At 39.1% G+C, this 26,048-nt stretch overlaps 1 protein-coding gene across 2 annotated transcripts in view; it reads left to right on the top strand.

The window, feature by feature from the left end:
• The first annotated feature begins 874 nt into the window (after window positions 1-874).
• Window positions 875-26,048, top strand: part of LOC138854699 (uncharacterized) — a 201,473-nt gene continuing 176,299 nt past the window's right edge. Inside the window, exons 1-2 of one of the 2 annotated variants that reach the window (XM_070099438.1) lie at window positions 875-1,002; window positions 24,057-24,343. In XM_070099438.1, coding sequence (XP_069955539.1) covers window positions 24,149-24,343 — 195 coding nt within the window. In that variant the 5' untranslated portion in view covers window positions 875-1,002; window positions 24,057-24,148. The remainder of the gene's footprint in view (window positions 1,003-24,056; window positions 24,344-26,048) is intronic. The other variant, XM_070099439.1, reaches the window with a different exon arrangement.

Genomic DNA, 26,048 nt, shown 5'->3' with positions numbered 1-26,048 from the left:
GATATACTAAGCAAATTTCCTAAATTTGCTTGTAACAGATAAGTAAACTGTATATATAAAAAAAAACATATGTACACCTGTTAACCCTTTTGGGGCCTAGTTCCTGGGCCTTTTGTGCATCCATATTCTCTTGTCCTACCGTCCACAAGATGGTTATGGTGTGGCCCGGTGGCCTGGTGGCTAAAGCTCCCGCTTCACACACAGAGGGCCCGGGTTCGATTCCCGGCGGGTGGAAACATTTCGACACGTTTCCTTACACCTGTTGTCCTGTTCACCTAGCAGCAAATAGGTACCTGGGTGTTAGTCGACTGGTGTGGGTCGCATCCTGGGGGACAAGATTAAGGACCCCAATGGAAATAAGTTAGACAGTCCTCGATGACGCACTGACTTTCTTGGGTTATCCTGGGTGGCTAACCCTCCGGGGTTAAAAATCCGAACGAAATCTTATCTCTTATCTTATCTTATCTTACTAGCAACTTTGGTGGCAAAATCTAATTTTCCTGATTGTCCCACCAAGGAGACAAGTCCCAAGAAACGTCTCTTATTAGAACAATAAATACATTCCTTAGAGACGATTATTAATTTCTTATATGTGTATGTATGGATGTATGAATGTATATATATATATATATATATATATATATATATATATATATATATATATATATATATATATATATATATATATATATATATATATATATATATATATATATATATATATATATACATATATATATATATATATATATATATATATATATATATATATATATATATATATATATATATATATATATATATATATATATATATATTTGTGTGTGTGTGTGTATATATAAAGGAAGTCAACATTTTCTTGTCTTGAGAGTAAATATTTGATGGGTAGTGAATCAAAAACTTTGTTTGTTGAGACATATTGTAAACACTGTTACTGGCGTCTCTTACCCTGCCTCTCTTTTAACACTAAATTATGAATAATATAGCATACAACAATGCACTGTGAGTATTACACATCTGTATTAATGTATAATGTATTTTGTGGCGCTGTTGTATGCTTGTTGTGAGAGTTAATAAGTGAGTTATTACCTGAGTGCTGGAGGAGTTGTGTGGGTTACGACGTGTTGGAACTTTTTTTTCCAGAGTTATCCAGCTAGGATAACCTGGGGCATTGTGGGTTACCCAGCTAGGATAACCTGGGGTATTGTGGGTTATCCAGCTAGGATAACCTGGGGTATTGTGGGTTATCCAGCTAGGTTAACCTGGGGTATTGTGGGTTATCCAGCTTGGATAACCTGGGGTATTGTGGGTTATCCAGCTAGGATAACCTGGGTATTGTGGGTTATCCAGCTTGGATAACCTGGGGTATTGTGGGTTATCCAGCTAGGATAACCTGGGGTATTTGGGTTATCCAGCTAGGATAACCTGGGGTCTTGTGCGTTATCCAGCTAGGATAACCTGGGGTATTGTGGGTTACCCAGCTAGGATAACCTGGGGTATTGTGGGTTATCCAGCTAGGATAACCTGGGGTATTGTGGGTTACCCAGCTAGGATAACCTGGGGTATTGTGGGTTATCCAGCTAGGATAACCTGGGGTATTGTGGGTTATCCAGCTAGGTTAACCTGGGGTATTGTGGGTTATCCAGCTTGGATAACCTGGGGTATTGTGGGTTATCCAGCTAGGATAACCTGGGTATTGTGGGTTATCCAGCTTGGATAACCTGGGGTATTGTGGGTTATCCAGCTAGGATAACCTGGGGTATTTGGGTTATCCAGCTAGGATAACCTGGGGTCTTGTGCGTTATCCAGCTAGGATAACCTGGGGTATTGTGGGTTACCCAGCTAGGATAACCTGGGGTATTGTGGGTTATCCAGCTAGGATAACCTGGGGTATTGTGGGTTATCCAGCTAGGTTAACCTGGGGTATTGTGGGTTATCCAGCTTGGATAACCTGGGGTATTGTGGGTTATCCAGCTAGGATAACCTGGGTATTGTGGGTTATCCAGCTTGGATAACCTGGGGGTATTGTGGGTTATCCAGCTAGGATAACCTGGGTATTGTGGGTTATCCACCTAGGATAACCAGGGGTAGGGAGGGTTATCTACCCAAGGGAGGGAAGGTTTTCTATCCAGGATAACTGAGAGGAGGGTTATTCACCCAGGATAACCAGAGATAGGGAGGGTTATCCACCCAGATGTAAGGTGACTAACACCCAGGTACCTACTTTCTGTTAGGTGAACTGTGACAGCAGTTGTAAGGTAGCTAACATCTATTAATATCCTGGACTTGTGAATGCTGTCATGTTTTCTGTTTCTGTTCACTGTCCCGCACGTCTGGATTGTTTACCTTGAGGAAATTGCAAAGAGAAGGGCTAGTGTACCAAGTATAGGGGATGCCCCTTACCTTGATTTATAATTCCATCAGATTCTTCACCGGTGGTCTGGTGGCTAAAACTCCCGCTTCACACGTGGAGGGCCCGGGTTCGATTCCCGGCGGGTGGAAATTCCGACACGTTTCCTTACACCTATTGTCCTGTTCACCTGGCAGCAAATAGGTACCTGGGTGTTAGTCGACTGGTGTGGGTCGCATCCTGGGGGACAAGATTAAGGACCCCAATGGAAATAAGTTAGACAGTCCTCGATGACGCACTGACTTTCTTGGGTTATCCTGGGTGGCTAACCCTCCGGGGTTAAAAATCCGAACGAAATCTTATCTTATCTTATCTAACTGTACCAGAGTCCTAACATGCCACATGTATTTTCAATAGTTTGGATTTGTGTATACACAATAATGTCTAGGACTATTCCAATTTCACAGTCACACATCACAAACAGTTGGATACCAAACTGTTGTCGTTTGCTTGGTATATATTGCTTGAAGGAAAGTCGTCCTTTGAATAAAACCAAAGACTCATCTATGACAGCGTTCTTGAACAGATAAAAATACTGAATTTATTTTTCAAGTATGCAGTAAGTCCTCGCTTAATGTCATTTCATTCAGCTTTATTTTGTTATAAGGGGGAGAAATTTTTTTTTATTCCCGGCTTGGGCTGCTGTGTGTGGAGTTTGCACGTTAGTCCCATGTCTGGTGGGTTTTTTCCGGGTACTCCAGTTTCCTCCCCCATTCCAAAGATGTGCACTTTAAGTTATTTGGTGTCTAAATTGTCCCAGTATGAATGTGTGTGTGTGTGTGTGTGTGTGTGTGTGTGTGTGTGTGTGTGTGTGTGTGTGTGTGTGTGTGTGTGTGTGTGCGTGCGCACCCTTCCATATTTGTTATTCTTTGTTTTTAAACTGCATAGTGGTGGGTGGTGCTCATTACAATTTTCACTTTGCAAAACATTTATTCCTTGATTTAACCCTGTTGCAATGAGTGCAAAAGGTGCACTGTGCACCCCTAATGTTTATATAAATTAGCCTATGGTAAAATTGGTTTCATACATCGTTTTGCTTAAAGTTGCAGATTCCAAGAACCTGTGGATGACATTAAGTGGGGACTTGCTGTATAATCATGTCCTGTATTTTGTAGAGCAAATCATGTCTCTGAGGATTGCTTTTATCTGAGAAATGCAACATAAGCAGCAACAACAGAATGCAATCAGTGGACATAATTTCATTGAAAGCTGGTGTTGATATAAGTCTGTTTGTACTCCATTACTTCAATATTATGTATGTGTGGCATTAGCATTACTGTTGCAAAAGACAGATACATATCTGCAACACTTGTGTCCTGCCATTGTCAAACTCATTATTTCAGTGAAACGAGTTGGCCACTGTGTACTTATACAGTGGTCCCTCATTTATCGTGTTTAATCCGTTCCTGGAGGTGCTACTATTATCGAAATCTATGATTTTCGAATCAATTTTCCCCATAAGAAATGATGTAAATACAATTAATCCATTCCTGACACCCAGGAAGTATTAAAACAAAAATTTTTTTTACATGAAATATAGATGTAGTACATAAACAATACAATGGGACATGATGAATGAAACATTAACAGCATAACACTTACATTAACAGCATAACACTTACTGTTATTGGCGATTCTTCTTAGTGTATGGAAGACTGGAGAAGATGAGAGATTGGATTATTTACAGTTTGGAAGGGGAATCCCCTTCCATCAACACCTCAGGTACCAATTGGTTTTCTGGGGTTACTTCTCTTCTCTGTTTCTTAATGCTACTAGGACCAGCTTGAGAGTCACTGGAGTCCTGTCTCATAAAATAACTGTCCAGAGAGCTCTGTTTCTGGCGTCTCTTTAACACTTAGCTAAAATGGGCCAAGACTTTGTCACTGTACATGTTGCCAACATGGCTTGCTACAGCCTTGTCAGGGTGATGTTTCTCCATAAATCTTTCCATCTTACTCCACATTTCAAAAATCTTAATTTCTGAAGAAGGCACCTTCTTCCATCTCTCTTCCTCCTCCTCTGCAGCAAGATTCTGAGCTGCGATCTGTTGCTCTTCCTGCTGAAGCTCTTGCAGCTCCTCAGTGGTTAGCTCTTCGTTGTGGTCCTCCACCAACTCTTCCACATCCTCCAAACTCGCATCCAACCCCATGGACCTCCCCAGTGCCACAGTAGATTTAATAACAGACATAGGCTCATCAGGGTCAGCCCCAAACCCTTCAAAATCCCCCTTGTCGACACAGTCTGGCCACAATTTTCTCCAAGCAGAGTTCAAAATCCTGGTAGTCACTCCCTCCCAAGCTGTACCTATAAGGGTTATGCAATGGAGGATGCTGAAGTGTTCTCTCCAAAAATCTCTTAGGGTCAAGTGAGTGTCTAAGATCACATTCAAGCACCTTTGAAACATTGCTTTGGTGTAGAGTTTTTTTAAGTTTGCTATGACCTGCTGGTCCATGGGCTGGAGGAGAGGAGTGGTATTCGGGGGCAAGAACTTTACTGTGATGAACCCAAACTCCTTGAAAATTAGGTCATCCAAGTTTGGAGGATGAACAGGTGCGTTGTCCATTACTAGGAGGCACTTGAGATCCAATTTCTTTTCCAGGAGGTAATTCTTCACACTAGGGCCAAACACTTCATTGAACCACTCGACGAAAATTTCCCTCGTGACCCATGCCTTATTATTAGATTTCCAAAACACACACAATTTGCTCTTCATAACATTGTTTTTCCTGAACACTCTGGGATTTTCAGAATGGTACACTAGTAACGGCTTCACTTTGAAATCCCCACTAGCATTAGCACAGAACATGAGCGTCAGCCTGTCATTCATAGGCTTGTGTCCTGGCAGTGCCTTTTCCTCCTGTGTAATGTAGGTCCTCTTTGGCATTTTCTTCCAAAAGAGGCCTTTTTCGTCACAATTGAACACTTGTTCAGGTTTCAGTCCTTCACCCTCTATGTACTCATTGAATTCATGCACATATTTTTCAGCCGCTTTGTGGTCCGAACTGGCAGCCTCGCCATGCCTTACCACACTGTGTATGCCAGTACGCTTCTTAAATCTCTCAAACCAACCTTTGCTGGCCTTAGACATTACTAAACTCACTTTCAGACTTCACAATGAGGCAGCTATCAATAACTTCACAGCAGCAGTGATAAACATTGACTGGCACACTGATCTAGAAATCTATACAGATATTGACGAATGTATTAATAATTTTCTAAAAAAGACCCAATACCTCTATAACAAGCACTGCCCTAAAAAATCTAAACAGATGACTGCGAAGAGACTGAACAGTCCCTGGCTAACACCCAGTATCCTCAAATCCATAAATACAAAGCACCAATACGAAAAACAGTGCAGAATGGGCCACATAACCAGAGACCAAACAAAACGTTACTCGTCAATCCTAACCAGCCTAATAAGAAGGGCTAAAAAAATGTATTATGAGAACAGATTATCCAACTTATGAGGTGACATAAAAAAGACCTGGAAAACCCTATCAGAAATACTAGGAACAAAAAAGATAACACGAAATAGCGAAATTGAATTAACAAAACCAGATGAACCCCAATTCCCACCTACTGAAACAGCAAACAGACTCAATGATTTCTTCTCCACTATAGGAAAAAACCTTGCCAATAAAATCCCAAGCTCAGATACCCCACCCAGTGACTACCTCACTGGCAGCTACCCGAACACTCTATTCCTAGCTCCGACTAACCCAACTGAAGTCTCCCTTATTATCAACAAATTAAAAAACAAGACAGGAGATTTAAATACATTACCACCCATTATATACAAAAAAGTGTCACGGGTGCTATCACCAATCATTGCAACACTTTAACAAATCCATAGAATCCTCTACCTTTCCTACAGTTCTCAAAATAGCAAGGGTCACCCCGATCCATAAAGGAGGAGACCACACAGACTTGAATAACTATAGGCCAATATCCAACTTACACCCTCTCTCTAAAATCTTTGAAAAATTAATCCATAAGCATATCTATTCCTACCTCATCTCCCACAACATACTCAACCCCTGTCAATTTGGGTTCAGGCCTAATAAAAATACTAATGATGCCATTATCCACATGCTAGAACATATTTATACAGCAATAGAGAAAAAAGAAGTCCCACTGGGGATCTTCATTGACTTACGTAAAGCTTTCGATACAGTTGACCATGACTTGTTCCACATAAAATTGTCGCACTATGGTATAAGAGGGCATTCCCTCAACTACCTGAAGTCATACCTCGGCAACAGAAGCCAATATGTGTACACAAATGGGGCAAACTCTTCCGCACAGCCAATTACAGTTGGTGTCCCACGGGAAGTGTCCAAGGCCCTCTTCTCTTTCTCATATACTTAAATGACCTACCAAATGCATCGCAACTACTCAAACCCACACTATTTGCAGGTGACACTACATACGTCTACTCTCACCCGAGCCCAGCCATGCTACCCAATACTGAAAATACCGAATTACAGAAAATATCAACCTGGATGGGTACCAACAAACTTACTCTAAACATTGACAAAAGCTACTACATTCAGTTTGGCAACAGAGCTACAGATGTGTCTCTAAACACAATGATAAATGGATCACCTATCACAAAACTCACAGAGGGAAAATTCTTAGGAATCCGCCTTGATAATAGACTCAAATTTCAAACACATATACAACAAATTTCCCAAAAAATTTCCAAGACCGTAGGCATACTATCGAAGATACGGTACTATGTTCCACAGTCAGCCCTCCTGGCCCTATATCACTCACTTATTTACCCCTATCTCACCTATGGAATTTGTGCATGGGGCTCAACAACAATAAACCATCTCAGACCACTAATCACCCAACAACAGGCTGCAGTCAGAATGATAACAAATTCCCACTACAGACAGCACACTCCACCAACATTCAAAACTCTAAACCTACTCACCATACAAAACATCCATACTTATTACTGTACCTACTACATACATAGAACACTTAACTCTGACACAAACCCTTCCCTCAAACATCTCCTTACCAACCTTAACAGAACACATGACCATAACACAAGGCACAGATCACTCTTTGATGTTCCTCGTGTCCATCTCACGCTATGCAAGAACTCAATGCACATAAAAGGCCCTAAAATCTGGAATTCATTACCTGTGAATATAAAAGAAACACTGTTTATAAATTCAAGTCTCTTCTCAAAAATCACTTACTCACCCACAACTAAATAAATACTGAATAATTGTATCTCAGAAATTGTATCTCATATATGTATCTCATTATTGTATCTCATAAATGTCAACCTGTTACCCAATCAAACTTTGTTACTATTTAACTTCATTACCTAACAGAATACTCCAACTACTGAATGCTCAGCAACACAGTAAATGACCATATTTAAGTTAATTTTAAGTTAATCTTAAGTTAATTTTAAGCCTGCCCATAATGCTCTGCATACAAGGGGCTTTGGCATGCTACACTTTAAAAATTGTATTCCTTCTACTTCTCTGTATCATGTTCAAATTAATAAATAAATAAATAAAAATTACAGTGCAACATGCCAAAGCTCCTTGTATGCAGAGCATTATGAGCAGGCTTAAAATTAACTTAAGATTAACTTAAAATTAACTTAAATATGGTCATTTACTGTGTTGCTGAGCATTCAGTAGATTGGAGTATTCTGTTAGGTAATGTAATTAAAAAATAAAGTTTGATTGGGTCACAGGTTAGACATTTATGAGATATAATAATGAGAAACATTTATGAGATACAATTTATGAGATACAATTATTCAGTATTTATTTAGTTGTGGGTGAGTAAGTGATTTTTGAGAAGAGACTTGAATTTATAAACAGACAGTGTTTCTTTTATAATCACAGGTAATGAATTCCAGATTTTAGGGCCTTTTATGTGCATTGAGTTTTTGCATAGCGTGAGATGGACTCGAGGAACATCAGAGAGCGATCTGTGCCTTGTGTTATGGTCGTGTGTTCTGTTGAGGTTGGTGAGGAGACGTTTGAGGGGAGGGTTTATATCAGAATTAAGTGTTCTATGAATGCAGTAGGTGCAGTAATAAGTATGGATGTTTTGAATGGTGAGTAGGTTTAGAGTTTTGAATATTGGTGGAGTGTGCTGCCTGTAGTGGGAATTTGTTATCATTCTGACTGCAGCCTTTTGTTGGGTAATTAATGGTCTGAGATGGTTTATTGTTGTTGAGCCCCATGCACAAATTCCATAGGTGAGACAGGGGTAAATAAGTGAGTGATATAGGGCCAGGAGGGCTGACTGTGGAACATAGTACCGTATCTTCGATAGTATGCCTATGTTCTTGTAATTTTTTTTGGAAATTTGTTGTATATGTGTTTGAAATTTGAGTCTATTATCAAGGTGGATTCCTAAGAATTTTTCCTCTGTGAGTTTTGTGATAGGTGATCCGTTTATCTTTATGTTAAGAGGGACGTGTGTAGCTCTGTTACCAAACTGAATGAAGTAGGTTTTGTCAATGTTTAGAGTAAGTTTGTTAGTACTCATCCAGGTAGATATTTTCTGTAATTCGGTATTTACAGTATTGGCTAGCATGACTGGGCTCGGGTGAGAGAAGACGTATGTAGTGTCATCTGCAAATAGTGTGGGTTTGAGTAGTTGCGATGCATTTGGTAGGTCATTTATGTATATGAGAAAGAGAAGAGGGCCTTGGACACTTCCCTGTGGGACACCAACTGTAATTGGCTGTGCGGAAGAGTTTGCCCCGTTTATGTACACATATTGGCTTCTGTTACTGAGGTAAGACTCTAGGTAGTTGAGGAAGTGCCCTCTTATACCATAGTGCGACAATTTTATATGGAGCAAGTCATGGTCAATTGTATCAAAAGCTTTACGTAAGTCAATGAAGATCCCCAGTGGGACTTCTTTTTTCTCTATTGCAGTGTATATGTGTTCTAGCATGTGTATAATAGCATCATTAGTATTTTCATTAGGCCTGAACCCAAATTGACAGGGGTTGAGTATGTTGTGGGAGATGAGGTAGGAATAGATTCGCTTATGAATTAATTTTTCGAAGATTTTAGAGAGAGGGTGTAAGTTGCATACTGGCCTATAGTTATTCAAGTCTGTTTGGTCTCCTCCTCTATGGATCGGCGTGACCCTTGCTATTTTGAGAGCTGTAGGGAAGGTAGAGGATTCTATGGATTTGTTAAAGAGTGTTGCAGTGATTGGTGATAGTACTTGTGATGCTTTTTTGTGTATAAAGGGTGGTAAGGTATTTAAATCTCCTGTCTTGTTTTTTAGTGTGTTGATAATAAGAGAGACTTCAGTAGGGTTAGTCGGAGCTAGGAACAGTGTGTTCGGGTAGTTGCCAGTGAGGTAGTCATTGGGTGGGGTATCTGAGCTTGGGATTTTATTGGCAAGGTTTTTTCCTAGAGTGGAGAAGAAATTATTGAGTCTGTTCGCTGTTTCAATTGGTGGGAGTTGGGGTTCATCTGGTTTTGTTAATTCAATTTCACTATTTTGTGATATCTTTTTTGTTCCTAGAATTGCTGATAGGGTTTTGCAGGTCTTTTTTATTTCACCTCGTAAGTTGGATAATCTTTTCTCATTATACAGCTTTTTAGCCCTTCTTATCAGGCTGGTAAGGATTAACGAGTAACGTTTTGTTTGGTCTCTGGTTATGTGACCCATTCTGTACTGTTTTTCGTATAGGTGCTTTGTATTTATGGATTTGAGGATGCTGGGTGTTAGCCAGGGACTGTTCAGTCTCTTAGCTGTCATCTGTTTAGTTTTTTTGGGGCAGTGCTTGTTATAAAGGTATTGGGTCTTTTTTAGAAAATTATTAATACATTCGTCAATATCTGTATAGATTTCTAGCTCAGTGTGCCAGTCAATGTTTGTCACTGCTGCTGTGAAGTTATTAATGACTGCCTCATTGTGAAGTCTGAAAGTGACTTTAATAGTGTCTTGGGGTAATTTGCCAAGGTTTGTGATGAGGAAGGTAGGGTAGTGATCTGTGGTATTATCTGTGATTATGCCTGATTTTAAAGGGGATATGGTGTTGGTCCAGATGTGGTCAAGTAGGGAAACACTAGTCTCCGTAACTCTTGTAGGTTTTGTTACTGTTGGTAGCAACATGCAGTTACTCATAGTGTTTGTGAATTCAGTAACGTGTGGATCCTGGTCTTGCAGGAGATTTATATTGAAGTCACCTGAGAGTAGTAAGTGATCTTTGTTTATGCATGCATCAGTTATCATACTTCCTAGGTTGTCACTAAAATGGCTAATGTTTGACTGTGGAACTCTGTAGATGTTTATCAATGTGAGAGGTTTTTGTAGGTATTTGGATTTGAATTTAGCTATTATATATTCCCGCTCTTATATGGGTGTGAAGCATGGGTGATGAATGTTGCAGCGAGGAGAAGTCTGGAGGCAGTGGAGATGTCATGTCTGAGAGCAATGTGTGGTGTGAATATAATGCAGAGAATTCGATGTTTGGAAGATAGGAGGAGGTGCGGGATTACCAAAACTGTTGTCCTGAGGGCTGAGGAAGGGTTGTTGAGGTGGTTCAGACGTGTAGAGAGAATGGAGGGAAACAGAATGACTTCAAGAGTGTATCAGTCCGTAGTGGAAGGAAGGTGGGGTAGGGGTCGGCCTAGGAAAGGTTGGAGGGAGGGGGTAAAGGAGGTTTTGTGTGCGAGGGGCTTGGACTTCCAGCAGGCATGCGTGAGCGTGTTTGATAGGAGTGAATGAAGACAAATGGTTTTTAATACTTGATGTGCTGTTGGAGTGTGAGCAAAGTAACATTTATGAAGGGGTTCAGGGAAACCGGCAGGCCGGACTTGAGTCCTGGAGATGGGAAGTACAGTGCCTGCACTCTGAAGGAGGGGTGTTAATGTTGCAGTTTAAAAACTGTAGCATAAAGCACCCTTCTGGCAAGACAGTGATGGAGTGAATGATGGTGAAAGTTTTTCTTTTTTGGGCCACCCTGCCTTGGTGGGAATCGGCCAGTGTGATAATAAAATAAATAAAAATAATAATAATATCTTTATTAACCACACGTACATATACAAGGTATACAGGCCTAGCTGACATCAGTGACATACTACTATATAGGAAGCCGCTTGTTATGCTGAGTATATCAAGCAAATTTGGTCAGTGTCCCAGGATAACACCCACACCAGTCAACTAACACCCAGGTACCCATTTACTGATGGGTGAACAAAGACAACAGGTGTAAAGAAACACCCAATGTTTCTACCCTGGCTGGGAATCGAATATTTACCAAAAATCATATATGGCTAACCCAAGCCAGGTACAGCAGGGCCCCGCTTTACGGCGTTTCACTTTACGGCGTTCCGCTAATACGGTCATTTCAAATTATGACCAAAACTCGCTATACGGCTCCCCCCACCTGACTTTCTAATACGGTCACCGCGCCCCACCTTGTTTGTTTACATTCTTCGTGAGCTCAGTAAGCACTAAGTCTCTCCATTTTGTCTGGAAACTCCAAAATTTCAAATGTTTTTAAAAGTTATTTCATATTTTATATATACTCTGATAATTATACTTATGTATACCTGTACTTAAATAAACTTACATACTGTGCTGGCGTGCAGGTACACATTAAAATCAGTAAGAGTGTCTTATGTCTGCAGACGTCATATTAGTAATGATAATAATAATCATCGAGTCTCATTTAAATGTCGTATATTATGTTAAATACACATTTTCATTAATCCATCTATGATATTTTTTCAAAATTATATAATAAACACGATACATAACATAAAAAGATGATAAATACACCCCACAATAGAATAAATAAACATAAATATGAGATGTGGTAGCAGACGACTTGCACAAGTGACGCCATATTAGAAATGATAATAATAATAATAATCACCGAGTCTCATTAAATGTTGTATATTACGTTAATATTCACATTTTCATTAATCCATCCATGATATTTTTTTCAAAATTATATAATAAACACGATACATAACATAAAAAGATGATAAATACACCCTACAATAGAATAAATAAACTTAAATATGAGATAACTTGTACAAGTGATGCCAAGAATAACATTTTCTTTAACCCTTTGAGGGTCAACAGGCCTTCTCCGAAACTCGTTCTCAGGGTCGGCCAAATTTAAAAAAAAAAAATTATTTTCTCTTATGAAAAGATAGAGAATCTTTTCCCGATCATAAAGACACCAAAAGTTTGAAATTTGATAGAAAACTTACGAAATTATGCTCTCGCAAAGTTAGCGGTCTCGGCGATGTTTACGCATCGGCGATTTTGCCCACTTTGAGCCCCATTTTCGGCCAATTTCGCTGTACTAGTCGACAAAAAACATGAATATTTCGCTAGAACTCCATTTTTTCTATCGAATGGGTGCAAGAAACCACCCATTTATGAAATTCAACTATCCAGTACAGTGGTCAGAATTTAGCAATTTTGCCAATTTCACACAAATTTCAAAAGATGCCAATTTCCGAATAGGGTCCAGAATAAACAAGAAAGACATTCCTGGCACTAAAATGACATTTCCTCTAGTCATTAGTCACGTCTCAAGGCCCCTCTTATATTCTTTTGCTTTCCATTTTGAATTTTTATTCTCACAAAAAATATAAGATTTACTGTTATGCACACTACTGCATTAGTGTAAAAAATGGTATAAATATTATTGGTGCACTTGTGAAAGAATATTAGGCTCACCAGTTGACGTGTATTGCACGCTTGGCACGATTTGTTTACTTTCGAAGTTTGGTAAAAATCGAACATTTTTGCTACTTTGAGCTCAATTTCAAGGCACCTTTCATTGTAAAACCAGTCAAAATCATCTCAATTTCTGTAATATGTCTTCCATTCTATAAAATGAGACCAAGAAAACTAGAATACAACAATAAATACCATACGAAAATACACTGCAAAGTCGCTGATTTCTTCCAAAAAAATGGTCAAAGTTTTTTTTTTTTTGATTATGCACTGTGTGCTGCAGGATTTTTTTTAGACTGTGCACACTGACCACATAGACCCATTCTTTCATATGAAGGCCTACCAGCTTTCTCCCACTAGATTTGAGGCCGCTAGAATTTATGCGTACTAGTACGTCAAAAACCCCTACGCGTAAGACGTACTAGTACGACGAAAACCCTCAAAGGGTTAATCTAACATAAGAGAAAATGTGTTACTGGGGGTAACTGTAGAAAATTATTCCTTTCGTATGTATGTAAGTAAGTTTATTCAGGTATACACAAATACAGTTACATAGATTATCATACATAACAACATATGTGTAGAGAACCTAGGATAACCCAAAAAAGTCAGAGTGACTTATTTCCATTGCCTTCACTCAGAGCATCATTTCTTCTCAAAATGATGTTACATGAGAATGGGAGTGTTCTTCTTTATTTATTCTACCGTATCAATGTAGAGACAACCTGTACACAATGTAACTTGTACACAAACCAGACGTGTACACTTCGTTTACAGAACTTACCTTCGCCTGGTTTGTTTACATAACTCTGCGCCTGTACTCTCTTATGCACTCATTCTTTCTCTCTTTCATTTATTCGTTTTATCTCATTTACTTACTCCTGACCCTACATTAAGACTACAAATATTTTAAGGTAAGTAATGAGTGAACTATATATACATTTTATCGCTCTGGGATGCTTAAATGTAATAGAATATTATGTGTAGGTGGGGTGGCCTGGTATGGTAGCCCGGCTGACTACCATACATACCACACTTGATTTTTTACAATAAATACTACTCATCTCACCCTATATTTTAAGGTAAGTAATGAGTGAACTGTATATACATTTTATCGCTCTGGGATGCTTATATATCATAGAATTGTATGTGTGGGTGGGGTGGCCTGGTATGGTAGCCTGGCTGACTACCATACATACCACACTTGATTTCTTACAATAAATACTACTTGTCTCACCCTAGATTAAGACTATAAATATTTTAAGGTAAGTAATGAGTGCACTATGTGTGTATTGTACTTTTTTATTGTTTTTTGATGCCTGGTTCTATTGCTAACTTAATATATGTTAGTGTAAAATTGTTATCTAGTGTTTGTATGCATTTGTAAGCGGAAAAAAAGGGTGTTCCACTTTACGGCGGTTTCCGCTTTACGGCGGTAGCCTGGAACCTAACCAGCCGTATAAGTGGGGCCTTCCTGTACTAGAAATAAGCCACTTTGTCTGACTTTTTTGGGTTATCCTAGGTTCTCTACACACATGCTATGTGTGATAATCTATGAAGAGAAAATAACTTTTTTGTTTCAGGTTTATGGTGGAGTATGAGTGTACATCACAGTTAGCCCTGTGCTATACTCTGTTTTCTCTAATATAAGCCCCAAGACGGATAGGAGAATGGTATTTGTATTTCATATCCTCTTCATACCTCCGTCGAACTTCTCGGTGTTATGCCAAATATTATTCATTCTGGAGCATTTAACATGTTTTATGTTATTTACATTGTTTATTATGTCATATTAGATCAATTGTGATAGGCAATAAGCTGTAGTGTTGATATTAGTGTAATAATAAAGCATATTCTCCTGCATCACGAGACTGAGCTCATGGCAACTGACAGTGGCTTCAAAGCCACCTTATCTTTAATGGATAATGTACTGTGTAGGTGCTTTACATAATGAGAAGCATTTCTTTTATTCATTGGAACCATGGCTAGGGCTAAAAGTAAGCAGGTTATAACAATAAATGAAGAAAAAGAAATTAGAATGACTTATGCAGTAAGTAGTGCCACCAGACAGTACCAGCAGGTTGGTGTAGCGACCCTGGAAATTTGAAATTATGCTAGCCAAACTTAGTGCCGAATAACTGATGGAACCGAATAACTGATTGCCGGATTTGTGATGGCGGACCTGTAATATGCAATGTAAAGAAACTATGTAGTAATACAGCATTTACCTTGGAGATGGAGAAGAGATGCTGGGCACAGCAAATGTCCCTCCATAGCTACAATGCACTTAACTGCTATAATTTTTATTTAACCCTTTCACGGTCTGTCCCGTAGATCTACGGCTTTGCGTTCAGTGTCCAAACCGTAGATATACGTCATGAGCTCAGCTCACTCTGATAAACTGTGAGTGGTACACTTGGGCCTAGATATGAGAGAATACATCTATGTGGTATGTGTGCACCACATAAAACAAATCCTGCAGCACACTGTGTATAATGAGAGAAAAAAAACTGAAACCAAGATTTTCGATTAAAACAGCAACGTTGCAGTGTTTTTCGTATGTTTTTTATAGTTGTATTTGCAATTTCTTGGTCTCATTTGATAGAATGGAAGACATATTACAGAAATAGAGATGATTTTGATTGGTTTTAGCACTGGAAATGGCTTGAAACTGAGCTCAAAGTAGCGGAAATGGTAAATTTTTGTCGATGTTCAAGAGTAAACAAACGACCTCACACGTCTAATAACGCCAGCTGGTGGATCTAATACACATTCACAAATGTGGTGATGATATTTATGCAATTATTACAATATTGCATAACAGTAAATCTATTTTTTGGTGTGAATAAAAATTCATTATGTAAATAAAAAATCAAAATGGGATTTATTTGTAAAGCCTCAAAACGTAACTAATGAACCGAGGAAATGTTAGTTTAGTGCCAGGAATGCCTACATTGTTTATTCTGGATGCTATTTTGAAATTGGAATATTTTGAACTTTGTGTTAAATTGGCCAAATTACCAATTTCCGATCACTTTATTTTGTAGTTGAAACAGTTGACTTGGCGATTTCTTGTGCTCAGTCGATAGAATAGAAGTAATACTAGTAAAATAGCTAAGAATTTGGTCGACTGGAATGATGTAATTGGCCTAAAATGGAAGTAAAAGTCGGCAAAATCGCCGATTCGTAAATATCGCTGACACATCAAAATTCGCGAGAGCATAATTTCGTCAATTTTCCATCAAATTTCGTACTTTTTGTTTTATTACCTTCGCAAAAAGATTCTCTACCATTTCATAAGAAAAAATAACAAATTTTTTGGGGGAAAATTCTTGGACACTGGGGCACCACTTCAGATTTGGGCCTTGGACCCTGAAGGGGTTAAATGTTACTTCACTATTCAGTGATTTTTGGCTTTTTCTCTACGCTTGTCACACTTTCATTTGCAGGTTGTTTCAGTAAAAAACTGTCCGGGGAGGTTTGTTTCTTCCTCCCTTTCAGAATGTTTTGGAAATGATTTACGCAAACGTCATTACATAGCTTCAATGCATTATTATTATTATTAGTTAGTATGTACGTATTCTTGTAATGATACTCTTGCTTACCATTTGGAATTTTTATTCACACAAAAAATAAAAGATTTACTGTTGTGCAGACTACTGCATTATTGTAATAATTGTATAAATAATGTCAACCTATTCGTGATTGTGCATGAGACTGGCCAGGTGGACATGTATTTTACAGTGATGTCATTTGTTTACTCTTGAACATCGCCAAAGAATTGAAGATTTCTGCTACTTTTGAGCTTGATTTCAAGGTAATTTTCATTATAAAAGCAATCAAAATTATATCTATTTTTGTAATATATTTTCCATTCTATCAAATGAAACCAAAAAAATGAGAATACAGTGGAACCCCGGTATCTGATAAATCTGGTATTCGATGCATTTTAACGCAAAAATTTCGCCTCGGTATCCGATCAAAAACCTGGTATTCAATGCGATTCGTACGAGACGTGTCCACGTGTGGCCTGAGCTGCCCTGTGTGTGCCAGTGTTTACAAGCCAGGCAGTGTGTGCGCATCTAAGGATACATTCGGTACATTCCATATTATCACTGTTTTTGGTGCTTGTTTCTGCAAAATAAGTCACCATGGGCCCCAAGAAAGCTTCTAGTGCCAACCCTGTGGTAAAAAGGGTGAGAATTAGTATGGAAATTAACCCTTTGAGGGTTTTGGTCGTACTAGTACGTCTTACGTGTAGGGGTTTTTGACGTACTAGTAAGCATAAATTCTAGTGGCCTCAAATCTAGTGGGAGAAAGCTGGTAGGCCTTCATATGAAAGAATGGGTCTATGTGGTCAGTGTGCACAGTCTAAAAAAAATCCTGCAGCACACAGTGCATAATGAGAAAAAAAAAACTTTGACCATTTTTTTGGAATAAATCAGCGACTTTACAGTGTATTTTCGTATGGTATTTATTGTTGTATTCTAGTTTTCTTGGTCTCATTTTATAGAATGGAAGACATATTACAGAAATTGAGATGATTTTGACTGGTTTTACAATGAAAGGTGCCTTGAAATTGAGCTCAAAGTAGCAGAAATGTTCGATTTTTACCAAACTTCAAAAGTAAACAAATCGTGCCAAGCGTGCAATACACGTCAACTGGTGAGTCTAATATTCTTTCACAAGTGCACCAATAATATTTATACCATTTTTTTACACTAATGCAGTAGTCTGCATAACAGTAATTCTTATATTTTTTGTGAGAATAAAAATTCGAAGTGGAAAGCAAAAGAATATAAGAGGGGCCTTGAGACGTGACTAATGACTAGAGGAAATGTCATTTTAGTGCCAGGAATGTCTTTCTTGTTTATTCTGGACCCTATTCGGAAATTGGCATCTTTTGAAATTTGTGTGAAATTGGCAAAATTGCTAAATTCTGACCACTGTACTGGATAGTTGAATTTCATAAATGGGTGGTTTCTTGCACCCATTCGATAGAAAAAATGGAGTTCTAGCGAAATATTCATGTTTTTTGTCGACTAGTACAGTGAAATTGGCCGAAAATTGGGCTCAAAGTGGGCAAAATCGCCAATGCGTAAACATCGCCGAGACCGCTAACTTTGCGAGAGCATAATTCCGTAAGTTTTTTATCAAATTTCAAACTTTTGGTGTCTTTATGATCGGGAAAAGATTCTCTATCTTTTCATAAGAGAAAATAATTTTTTTTTTTTTTAAATTTGGCCGACCCTGAGAACGAGTTTCGGAGAGGGCCTGTCGACCCTCAAAGGGTTAAGAAAGATTTTGAAGGGTTTGGGGCTAACTCTGAGAAGCCTATGCCAGTTGTGGAATCCATTTTCCTACTTCAAAAATTAAGGAAATGTGTGCAAAGTGGGTTGAACTGCAAACCTTTATGGATGAAAATCACCCTAACCTTTATGGATGAAAATCACCCTAACATTGTCATTGTAATAGTCACCAGCTATGCTGGTGACTATTACAATGACAATGTTGTGGCCCAGTTTAGACAAATCTTAAAGGAACGGGAGGTACAGAGCTCTATGGACAGATTTGTTGTGCAGCAGAGGTCCAGTGACTCTCAAGCTGGTTCTAGTGGCATTAACCCCTTCAGGGTCCAAGGCCAAAATCTGAAGTGGTGCTCCAGTGTCCAAGAAATTTTGAAAAAAAAAAAAATTATTTTTTCTTACAGAATTAAAGAGCATATTTTTGTGAAGGTAATAAGACAAAAAAAAAATTCTGATCAGTACTTACCGAGATACAGTGCCAAGAAGTTTGTCGAAAATGATGTGGTGGCGGCAACATCGATGAATTCCACATACGAGCATTACATTATTTTGCGGTTTTTGTTGTTTTTTCTTTTCTTTTCCAATTTTTTTCTATTCCTACTAACATTTGGGGCCTGAGAGACCAATACTGTATATAATGTATATATATATAAACTCACTGTATTGAACACAATAACCGCACTAAAGTTATTATCATATTATTGTTTACCACTGTTGTTTATTACAATAAACATGCACAAATATTGTATAATACTAATGTTCTATCATATATTTACATATTTACAATCACTGGACATGGTTTTAGAACTGCTGGAGCTTGTGGAACTCCTTGAAACAAGGCACCATGCACAGAGGCACCTTACATTCCTCACACATAAACCGAGTGTCTTTGCGTCTTTGTTGGCGTCTTTTTGTTTGTGTACAGACGATGCATCTCTTCTGAGCAAATTTCTTCTGAGTTGAAGGAAGTTGTATTATGAAATGATCACCTTCCCTCCTCAAACGCTTGGGTATATCCTGAGGAATTCGAGGACCGTGTTGTATAGCAGGTGTTGTTACCTGGTACTTCATTATGAGTTGTCTGACAACAGACAAACAAAATTCACCATACGGTGGTCTGTTGCCAGTCTATATTTAGTACATATTATATGCATTGAGCATTGAAATGTCCATGAGATGGAAGAAAAGTTTCATGTACCACTTGTAACTCTTACGAACACAGTCAACAAAACCAATCTGCATGTCACATTTGTCAACCAAGCGCATGTTTTGTGCATAATCAATCACTGTCACTGGTTTTCGAATACGTTCATTAGTCACTCGATCAACTTTGCCACTGTCTTGCATTTCATTACGGTGAATGGTTGTCAACAATGTGACATCTCGTTTGTCATGCCACCGTAATGCCATGATGTCATTGGCAGGAAATGCCTGCACGTCATCACCACGAGCACCTGCGTTGAGCCTGGGCATATGTTTGTGATTAGAATGCACTGTGCCACACACATCTGTCTTGTTCACTTGCATGAAATCACTGAGTAATGGGCTTGTGTACCAGTTATCGGTATATAATGTATGCCCCTTACCAAGATAAGGTGCCATCATGTTTCTCACTACGTCACCTGAGATACCCAATAACATCTTGGTATCTTTCAATGTTCTACTACCCGTGTATACAACAATATCCAACACCAGGCCACTGTCACAATCACAGAGTACAAACAGTTTTATACCAAAGCGTTTCCTCTTGCTCGGTATATACTGCTTGAATGACAGTCTACCTTTGAACAAAATCAAAGACTCGTCAATTACAAGATTCTTGAATGGATAAAAGTATATGCTGAACTTTTGTTTGAGATACATGAAAACATTTCTAATCTTGTATAACCTGTCACTTCTGTCAGACCTGGTTTTGTCAGAGAAGTGCAACATACGTAACAGTAAGATAAACCTGTTCACTGGTATGATTTCACTGAAGACCGGGGTAGAAATTAGCCGATCTGTGGACCAGTATGCTTTTATATTATGCTTATAGACGTGAGGCATAAGCATTATTGTTGCAAAAAGCAAATACATTTCTGCAACAGTCGTCTCTTTCCACCTGTGTAGTCTTGACTGTGGTGATAAGATCGTATTTGCCATGGTGTACTCAAAATACTTATTACTTTCCCTGACAATAATTTCCATCAATGGCTGGTCAAAGAATAATTCAAAGAATTCCAGTTCATTGGCCATGGTTCCAAGGGGACAAGTAGGTAGAATTCCACTTTGAGAATCATCAAAGTGGTGAGGCTTGGGAACAAAATTGGGATTTTGCTGCCAATCCCACATACGGTTTGCTGGTGGATACTGGACATCATAGGCTGGTTGTGCGGGTGGTTGTGGTTGTGGTGGGCTGGTGGCTGGCGCTCCGCTTTGTCCTTGAACTGACGAGTCAGCAGCGTGGGTCCCAGCGTGGCCTGGTGAGTCACGCATGGCGGTGCCACTACCATCACCACTAACACCATCCACTGATGCCTGTGGTCTATCCATGCCAAGTGTAGCCACATCATCCTCACTATCACTACCTAAAACTGGTGTTGGGCCACGGGATGTACTCCGGGATGCACTCTGGGATGTACTCCGTCCCCTGGGCACAGCATAGGGTACACTACCCGAGCGCATGCGGCGGCGAACATACCGACACTTCACTGGTGAATATGATTCCTCACTATCACTACTCGATTGATCGTCGAGCGCAATAAAATCACAATCCACGTCACTATCATCATCCTTACTGAAGTCAGAGGCCTGGCCACGCGAAAATATTAGTTTTCTCTTGCGATGAGGAACAACCGACCGTGAGTCACGAGTGCCCACACCAGAGGTAGAAGGTTGAGGATCGTCAGGGTTTTCTGCACTATTATCGATATCCTGGTCATTCTTTTAAGTCACTAACTGATCAAAGCCGTAGAATTCGTCTTCATTTCCACTTCCATCAGTGTCAGAACTATCAGATAGGAAGAGGAGAGTCCCAATTTTCCGGGGAGTGAGAGCTGACTTGCGACGAGGCATGGTGAACAAGGGTAACTGAGCCGGCGTTCCCACAATGCTATGCGGGCGCCTAGATTTTTTGTTTATGGCGCACACCCACCACGCAGACCCGTTCTCTCACATGTAGGCCTATGAGCGTTTTCGCGCTAAATTTGACGGCGCTAGAATTTTGGCGTAGATCTACGGTTTGGACACTCAACGTAAAGCCGTTGATCTACGGGACGGACCCTGAAAGGGTTAAAAGAAGAAGGGAAGTAACCCCAGAAAGGACTTGCTACCTCAAGTCCTAATGGAAGGGGATTCCCCTTCTAAACATTAACAACTTTGACACTCTCCCCTCCTCCCTCCCATCAGTCATCACCAGATCTTCATTAAAGGTAAGTGTCAATTATTCTATTGTTATTATTCTATTGTTATTGTTGTTATTGTAATTATTCTATTGCATTAAACTTAATGTTTCATGTGGTAAAAATTTTTTTTTCATACTTTTGGGTGTCTTGCACGGATTAATTTGATTTCCATTATTTATTATGGGGAAAATTGATTAGCTTTTCGATATTTTTGGTATTCGATGAGCTCTCAGGAATGGATTAATATCGAATACCGGGGGTCCACTGTACAGCCATGAAAACCATACGAACATATATTGCTAAGGGGCGGTTAATGGCTGAGAAGTGAACCCTGTTTTTTATGGTCCAATTTCTTTCAATTTAGGTGTACGTTAAGAAGCATCTTTGCATCATACATTGCCCAAGTTTCAATAAGATAGTCCGACAAACAACTGAAATCCAATTCCCTAGATCAAGAGCAAGAGCCCCTCACCAGTAAGATAGTCCGACAAACAACTGAAATCCAATTCCCTAGATCAAGAGCAAGAGCCCCTCACCAGCATCAAGGAACCTCTTTTGAGGCCTGCTCGCATCTTGAAATTTTGCTTGCATCTGGAAGCAAAAAATTGACCGAGCAACTGCTCGTATCTTGAAAAACTCACATGTCGGGGCACTTGTAAGTAGAGGTTCCACTGTATCTGTGTTTCTGGACAGTTTTCTAGATCCCAAAATTGCAGAGAGGGTTTTCCAGGTCTTTTTCATATCACCTTTTATCTCATTAAATCTGTTTGCATAATGCAGTCGTTTAGACTTCCATATTAGTTTAGTAAGTATTGACATGTATCGTTTTGCATGTTCTTTTGTTATTAGACCCAATCTGAACTGTTTTTCATATAGATGTTTTTTATCAGTGAATTTGATATGTAGTATTCCCAGTAGTATGAATGAATGTTTTGTATATTAAGTATGTTTAGGCCATTGATGAGTGGGGGAGTGTGTTGTCTAGCAGTAGATTGAGTTATCATTTGTACTGCTGCCTTTTGTTGAGTTACTATTAGCTGGAGGTGATTTGCTGGTGTGGAAACCCAGGCACAAATAGCATAGGTGAGGTAGGGATAGATTAGTGTGTAATGTAATGCAAGTAGTGCCGTTTGAGGTATATAATATTATAGTGGAACCTCAGATATCGAACTTTCTTTGTTCCAGACGGCTGTTCGAGCGCCGTTACCGAACGAATTTATTCCCATCAGGAATAATGTAAATTAGATTAGTTCATTTCAGACCCTCAAAAATACACTTATAAATTCACTTACAAAAATACACTTACATAATTGGTTGAGTTGGGAACAGTTTGATATTTGAGGTTTCACTGTATATCTTGGAGAGGATGCCAACTGTTTTGGACACTTTTTTGTAATGTGATGGATGTGGGTGTTGAATTTCAATCTACTGTCAAGGAACAGACCAAAAAATTTTCCTTCATTATGTTTATTATTCAGAGGATTGAAGAGGGATTGCAGAGGTTTGGTTTAGTCATTTAGAAACAATGGAGCAAAATAGAATGACTTGGAGGGTGTATAAATCTTTAGTGGAGGGGTAGGGGTCCTCCTAGGAAAGGATGGAGGGAGGGGGGTAAAAGAGGTTTTATGTGCAAGGGGCATGTATGTACAGCAAGCATATGTTAGGTAGGAGTGAATGGAGATGAATCGTTTTAGGGACCTGATGAGCTGTTGGAGTGTGAGCAGGGTAATATTTTGTGAAGGGATTCAGGGAAACCAGTTAGCTAGACTTGAGTCCTGAAGGTGAGAAGTACAATGCCTGCACTTTAAAGGAGGGGTTTGGGATATTGGCTGTTTGGAGTGACATCTAAACTGTCTTATCTGGGCACCTCTTCGAAGACAATGATTATATGTGAATGATGGTGAAAGTGTTTCTTTCAGTTTTGGGTCAACCTGCCTCGGTGGAAGACGGCCAATGTGTCGAAAAAAACAACAACTTAAAACTGTATTGTTGTTCATTTAGCTGCCTCTTCATTTGTGCATTTAAGAAATCCTATTTAATAATCTATGTCTAATTTGTAAGTAGTCTTTAAGCATTAAAATTAGTCTGCCTGAATTGCACAGCATGTTAGTGGCTTTCTTTTGTGCCTAACAATATTTTATTACATGTAAACTACATTATTTGTATACTGCAGAAAAGAAAATGTTTGAATTTGAATTTTAAGTTTATGGGTATGGTACAGCTGTTGGAATTAATGTTTTTCTTTAGCAGGAGATGTTTGTATCAGTGAATGCTGTCAAAGTTTTGGCAGCTAAGTTCGTGGGTGTGGTACAACTGTTGGCAACTGCTGGCGTACATTAATGGATTCCATTCACAATATTGCTCCTTGGGACAGAACATCAATGGAAGTCGCTGCCAGGAACTATCGTTTCAACGAGATACTGTTTAACTTACTGAAGCCAGTTACTGTCGTTGTGAGGAAGCTCGAGAAGTCAACCCTAAAGCACTACACCAAACAACTGCAGAGCTCCTACTCACTAACGACTGTACCAAAGGTTGGTATGGTGTACAGTTGTTAGATTAATTTGCCCTTTTGTAATATTGTACAGGTATTCTCCAAACAGGGTGGGAAGAGGTTGTGATGCAAAAAATTGAAGCTACTTTCTGTTCCTCAGAAACTGTGTGACTTAGATGTTCAGCACTCCCCACTAAATATAATCAGATTATATGTAATGTTTGCCTCTGATATGAAGAGTTTGGGAGAAAAACGAGCGTTAATTAATTTTTTACTAAATAGAAATATGCACCATTTAAACTAGCACTAATTGAAACCTGGCTGTGTAAATTTAACTGATCTGTCATATGAACGAATTTGTTAAATTGCAGTCAACTCTTATAAAACTCATGTAAAGTTTGATTTTTTGTGAATGTGATTGCAAAAGTTCATCCACAATTGAACAGCACATTCTGTGAAAGCCTTTCCATGTGCCGTTCAGCTGTTCGGTTGGTAGCATTATTGACTATGTTAGGTAAAAGGACACAAGTGCAGTTAATGTAACATTTTTATTGTGGCAACATTTTGCTCTCCAGAAGCTTTGTCAAGTCATTACAAACAATACATTAAGAGTGTATATAGGTATTAAAGTGAGATGTAAAAGTATAAGCTCTTCAATAGGTTGACAAGACCATGCTGTTGGTGGTAGTAATGGTGGTAGTAACAGTAGCAGTGGTATTAGTAGTACTAGTGGTGGTATTAGCAGCAGTAGTAGTAGTAGTACTAGTGGCGGTAGTAGTAGTAGTACTAGTGGAGGCGGCAGCTGTGGCAGCAGTGGCATCAGCGGCAACAGCGACAGCAGCAGCGGCAGAAGCGACAGCAGCAGCGACAGCAGCAGCGACAGCAGCAGCGACAGCTGCAGCAATAATAATAATAATAATAATAATAATAATAATAATAATAATGATGAGGGAGGTAATTCTTGGTTGCTATGTGATGGTGGGAGTTATTATGAGGATGTTGTCCACATAACATAATCATGTTACGCTGGCAGGGATGATGTTGGTGAAGTGTTGAGTTTCCAAGTGTTCCATGCACAAGTTATCTAAGACAACAATGATGGGAGAGCCCATTCCCATACCATATGTTTTTAGAGTCTTGTTGAAAGAAAAATATTTAAAGTTAATGCAGAGTTCAACAAAATCTCCAGGAGGTAGTGGAAGATTTAGGTCTTGATTGACTTTACATTGGAAAAGGTCAATGGCTTATGTTAAATCCATCCTTCCTTCCTTCCTAATGAATCTTCTTCATATTCAGTTCATTTTCCTTCCTATTAAATTCCCTTTCCTTCCTATAGGTACCTTATTGAAGAGAGAAGTGATGTCCAAACTACTAAGTTTTTTTTTTTTTTTTTTTTGGGGGGGGGGGGGGGGATAAAGAGGTCTCTGATGCATTTTAAGGAGGTTGCCTGAATAATTTAGATGAGTGAGGATGATGGTCCCTAGAAGACAGGAAAGATGAACTCATTAAGTTATAATAATAAACAACTGTCAATGAATAAACAGAAGCATGTATGGGGGGCTCGAATAAGTCTTCCCCCACATCCATACTTAGGTTTTTCTTTTTTTTTAACAAGTTGGCCGTCTTCCACCAAGGCAGGGTGACCCAAAAAGAAAGAAAATCCCCAAAAAGAAAATACTTTCATCATCATTCAACACTTTCACCTCACTCACACATAATCACTGTTTTTGCAGAGGTGCTCAGAA

The sequence above is a fragment of the Cherax quadricarinatus genome, chromosome 67 (genome assembly GCF_038502225.1).
Source record: "Cherax quadricarinatus isolate ZL_2023a chromosome 67, ASM3850222v1, whole genome shotgun sequence".
Lineage (NCBI taxonomy): Eukaryota > Metazoa > Arthropoda > Malacostraca > Decapoda > Parastacidae > Cherax > Cherax quadricarinatus.
The sequence above is the reverse complement of the archived record's forward strand: the minus strand, read 5'-3'. Positions and strand labels throughout refer to the sequence as shown.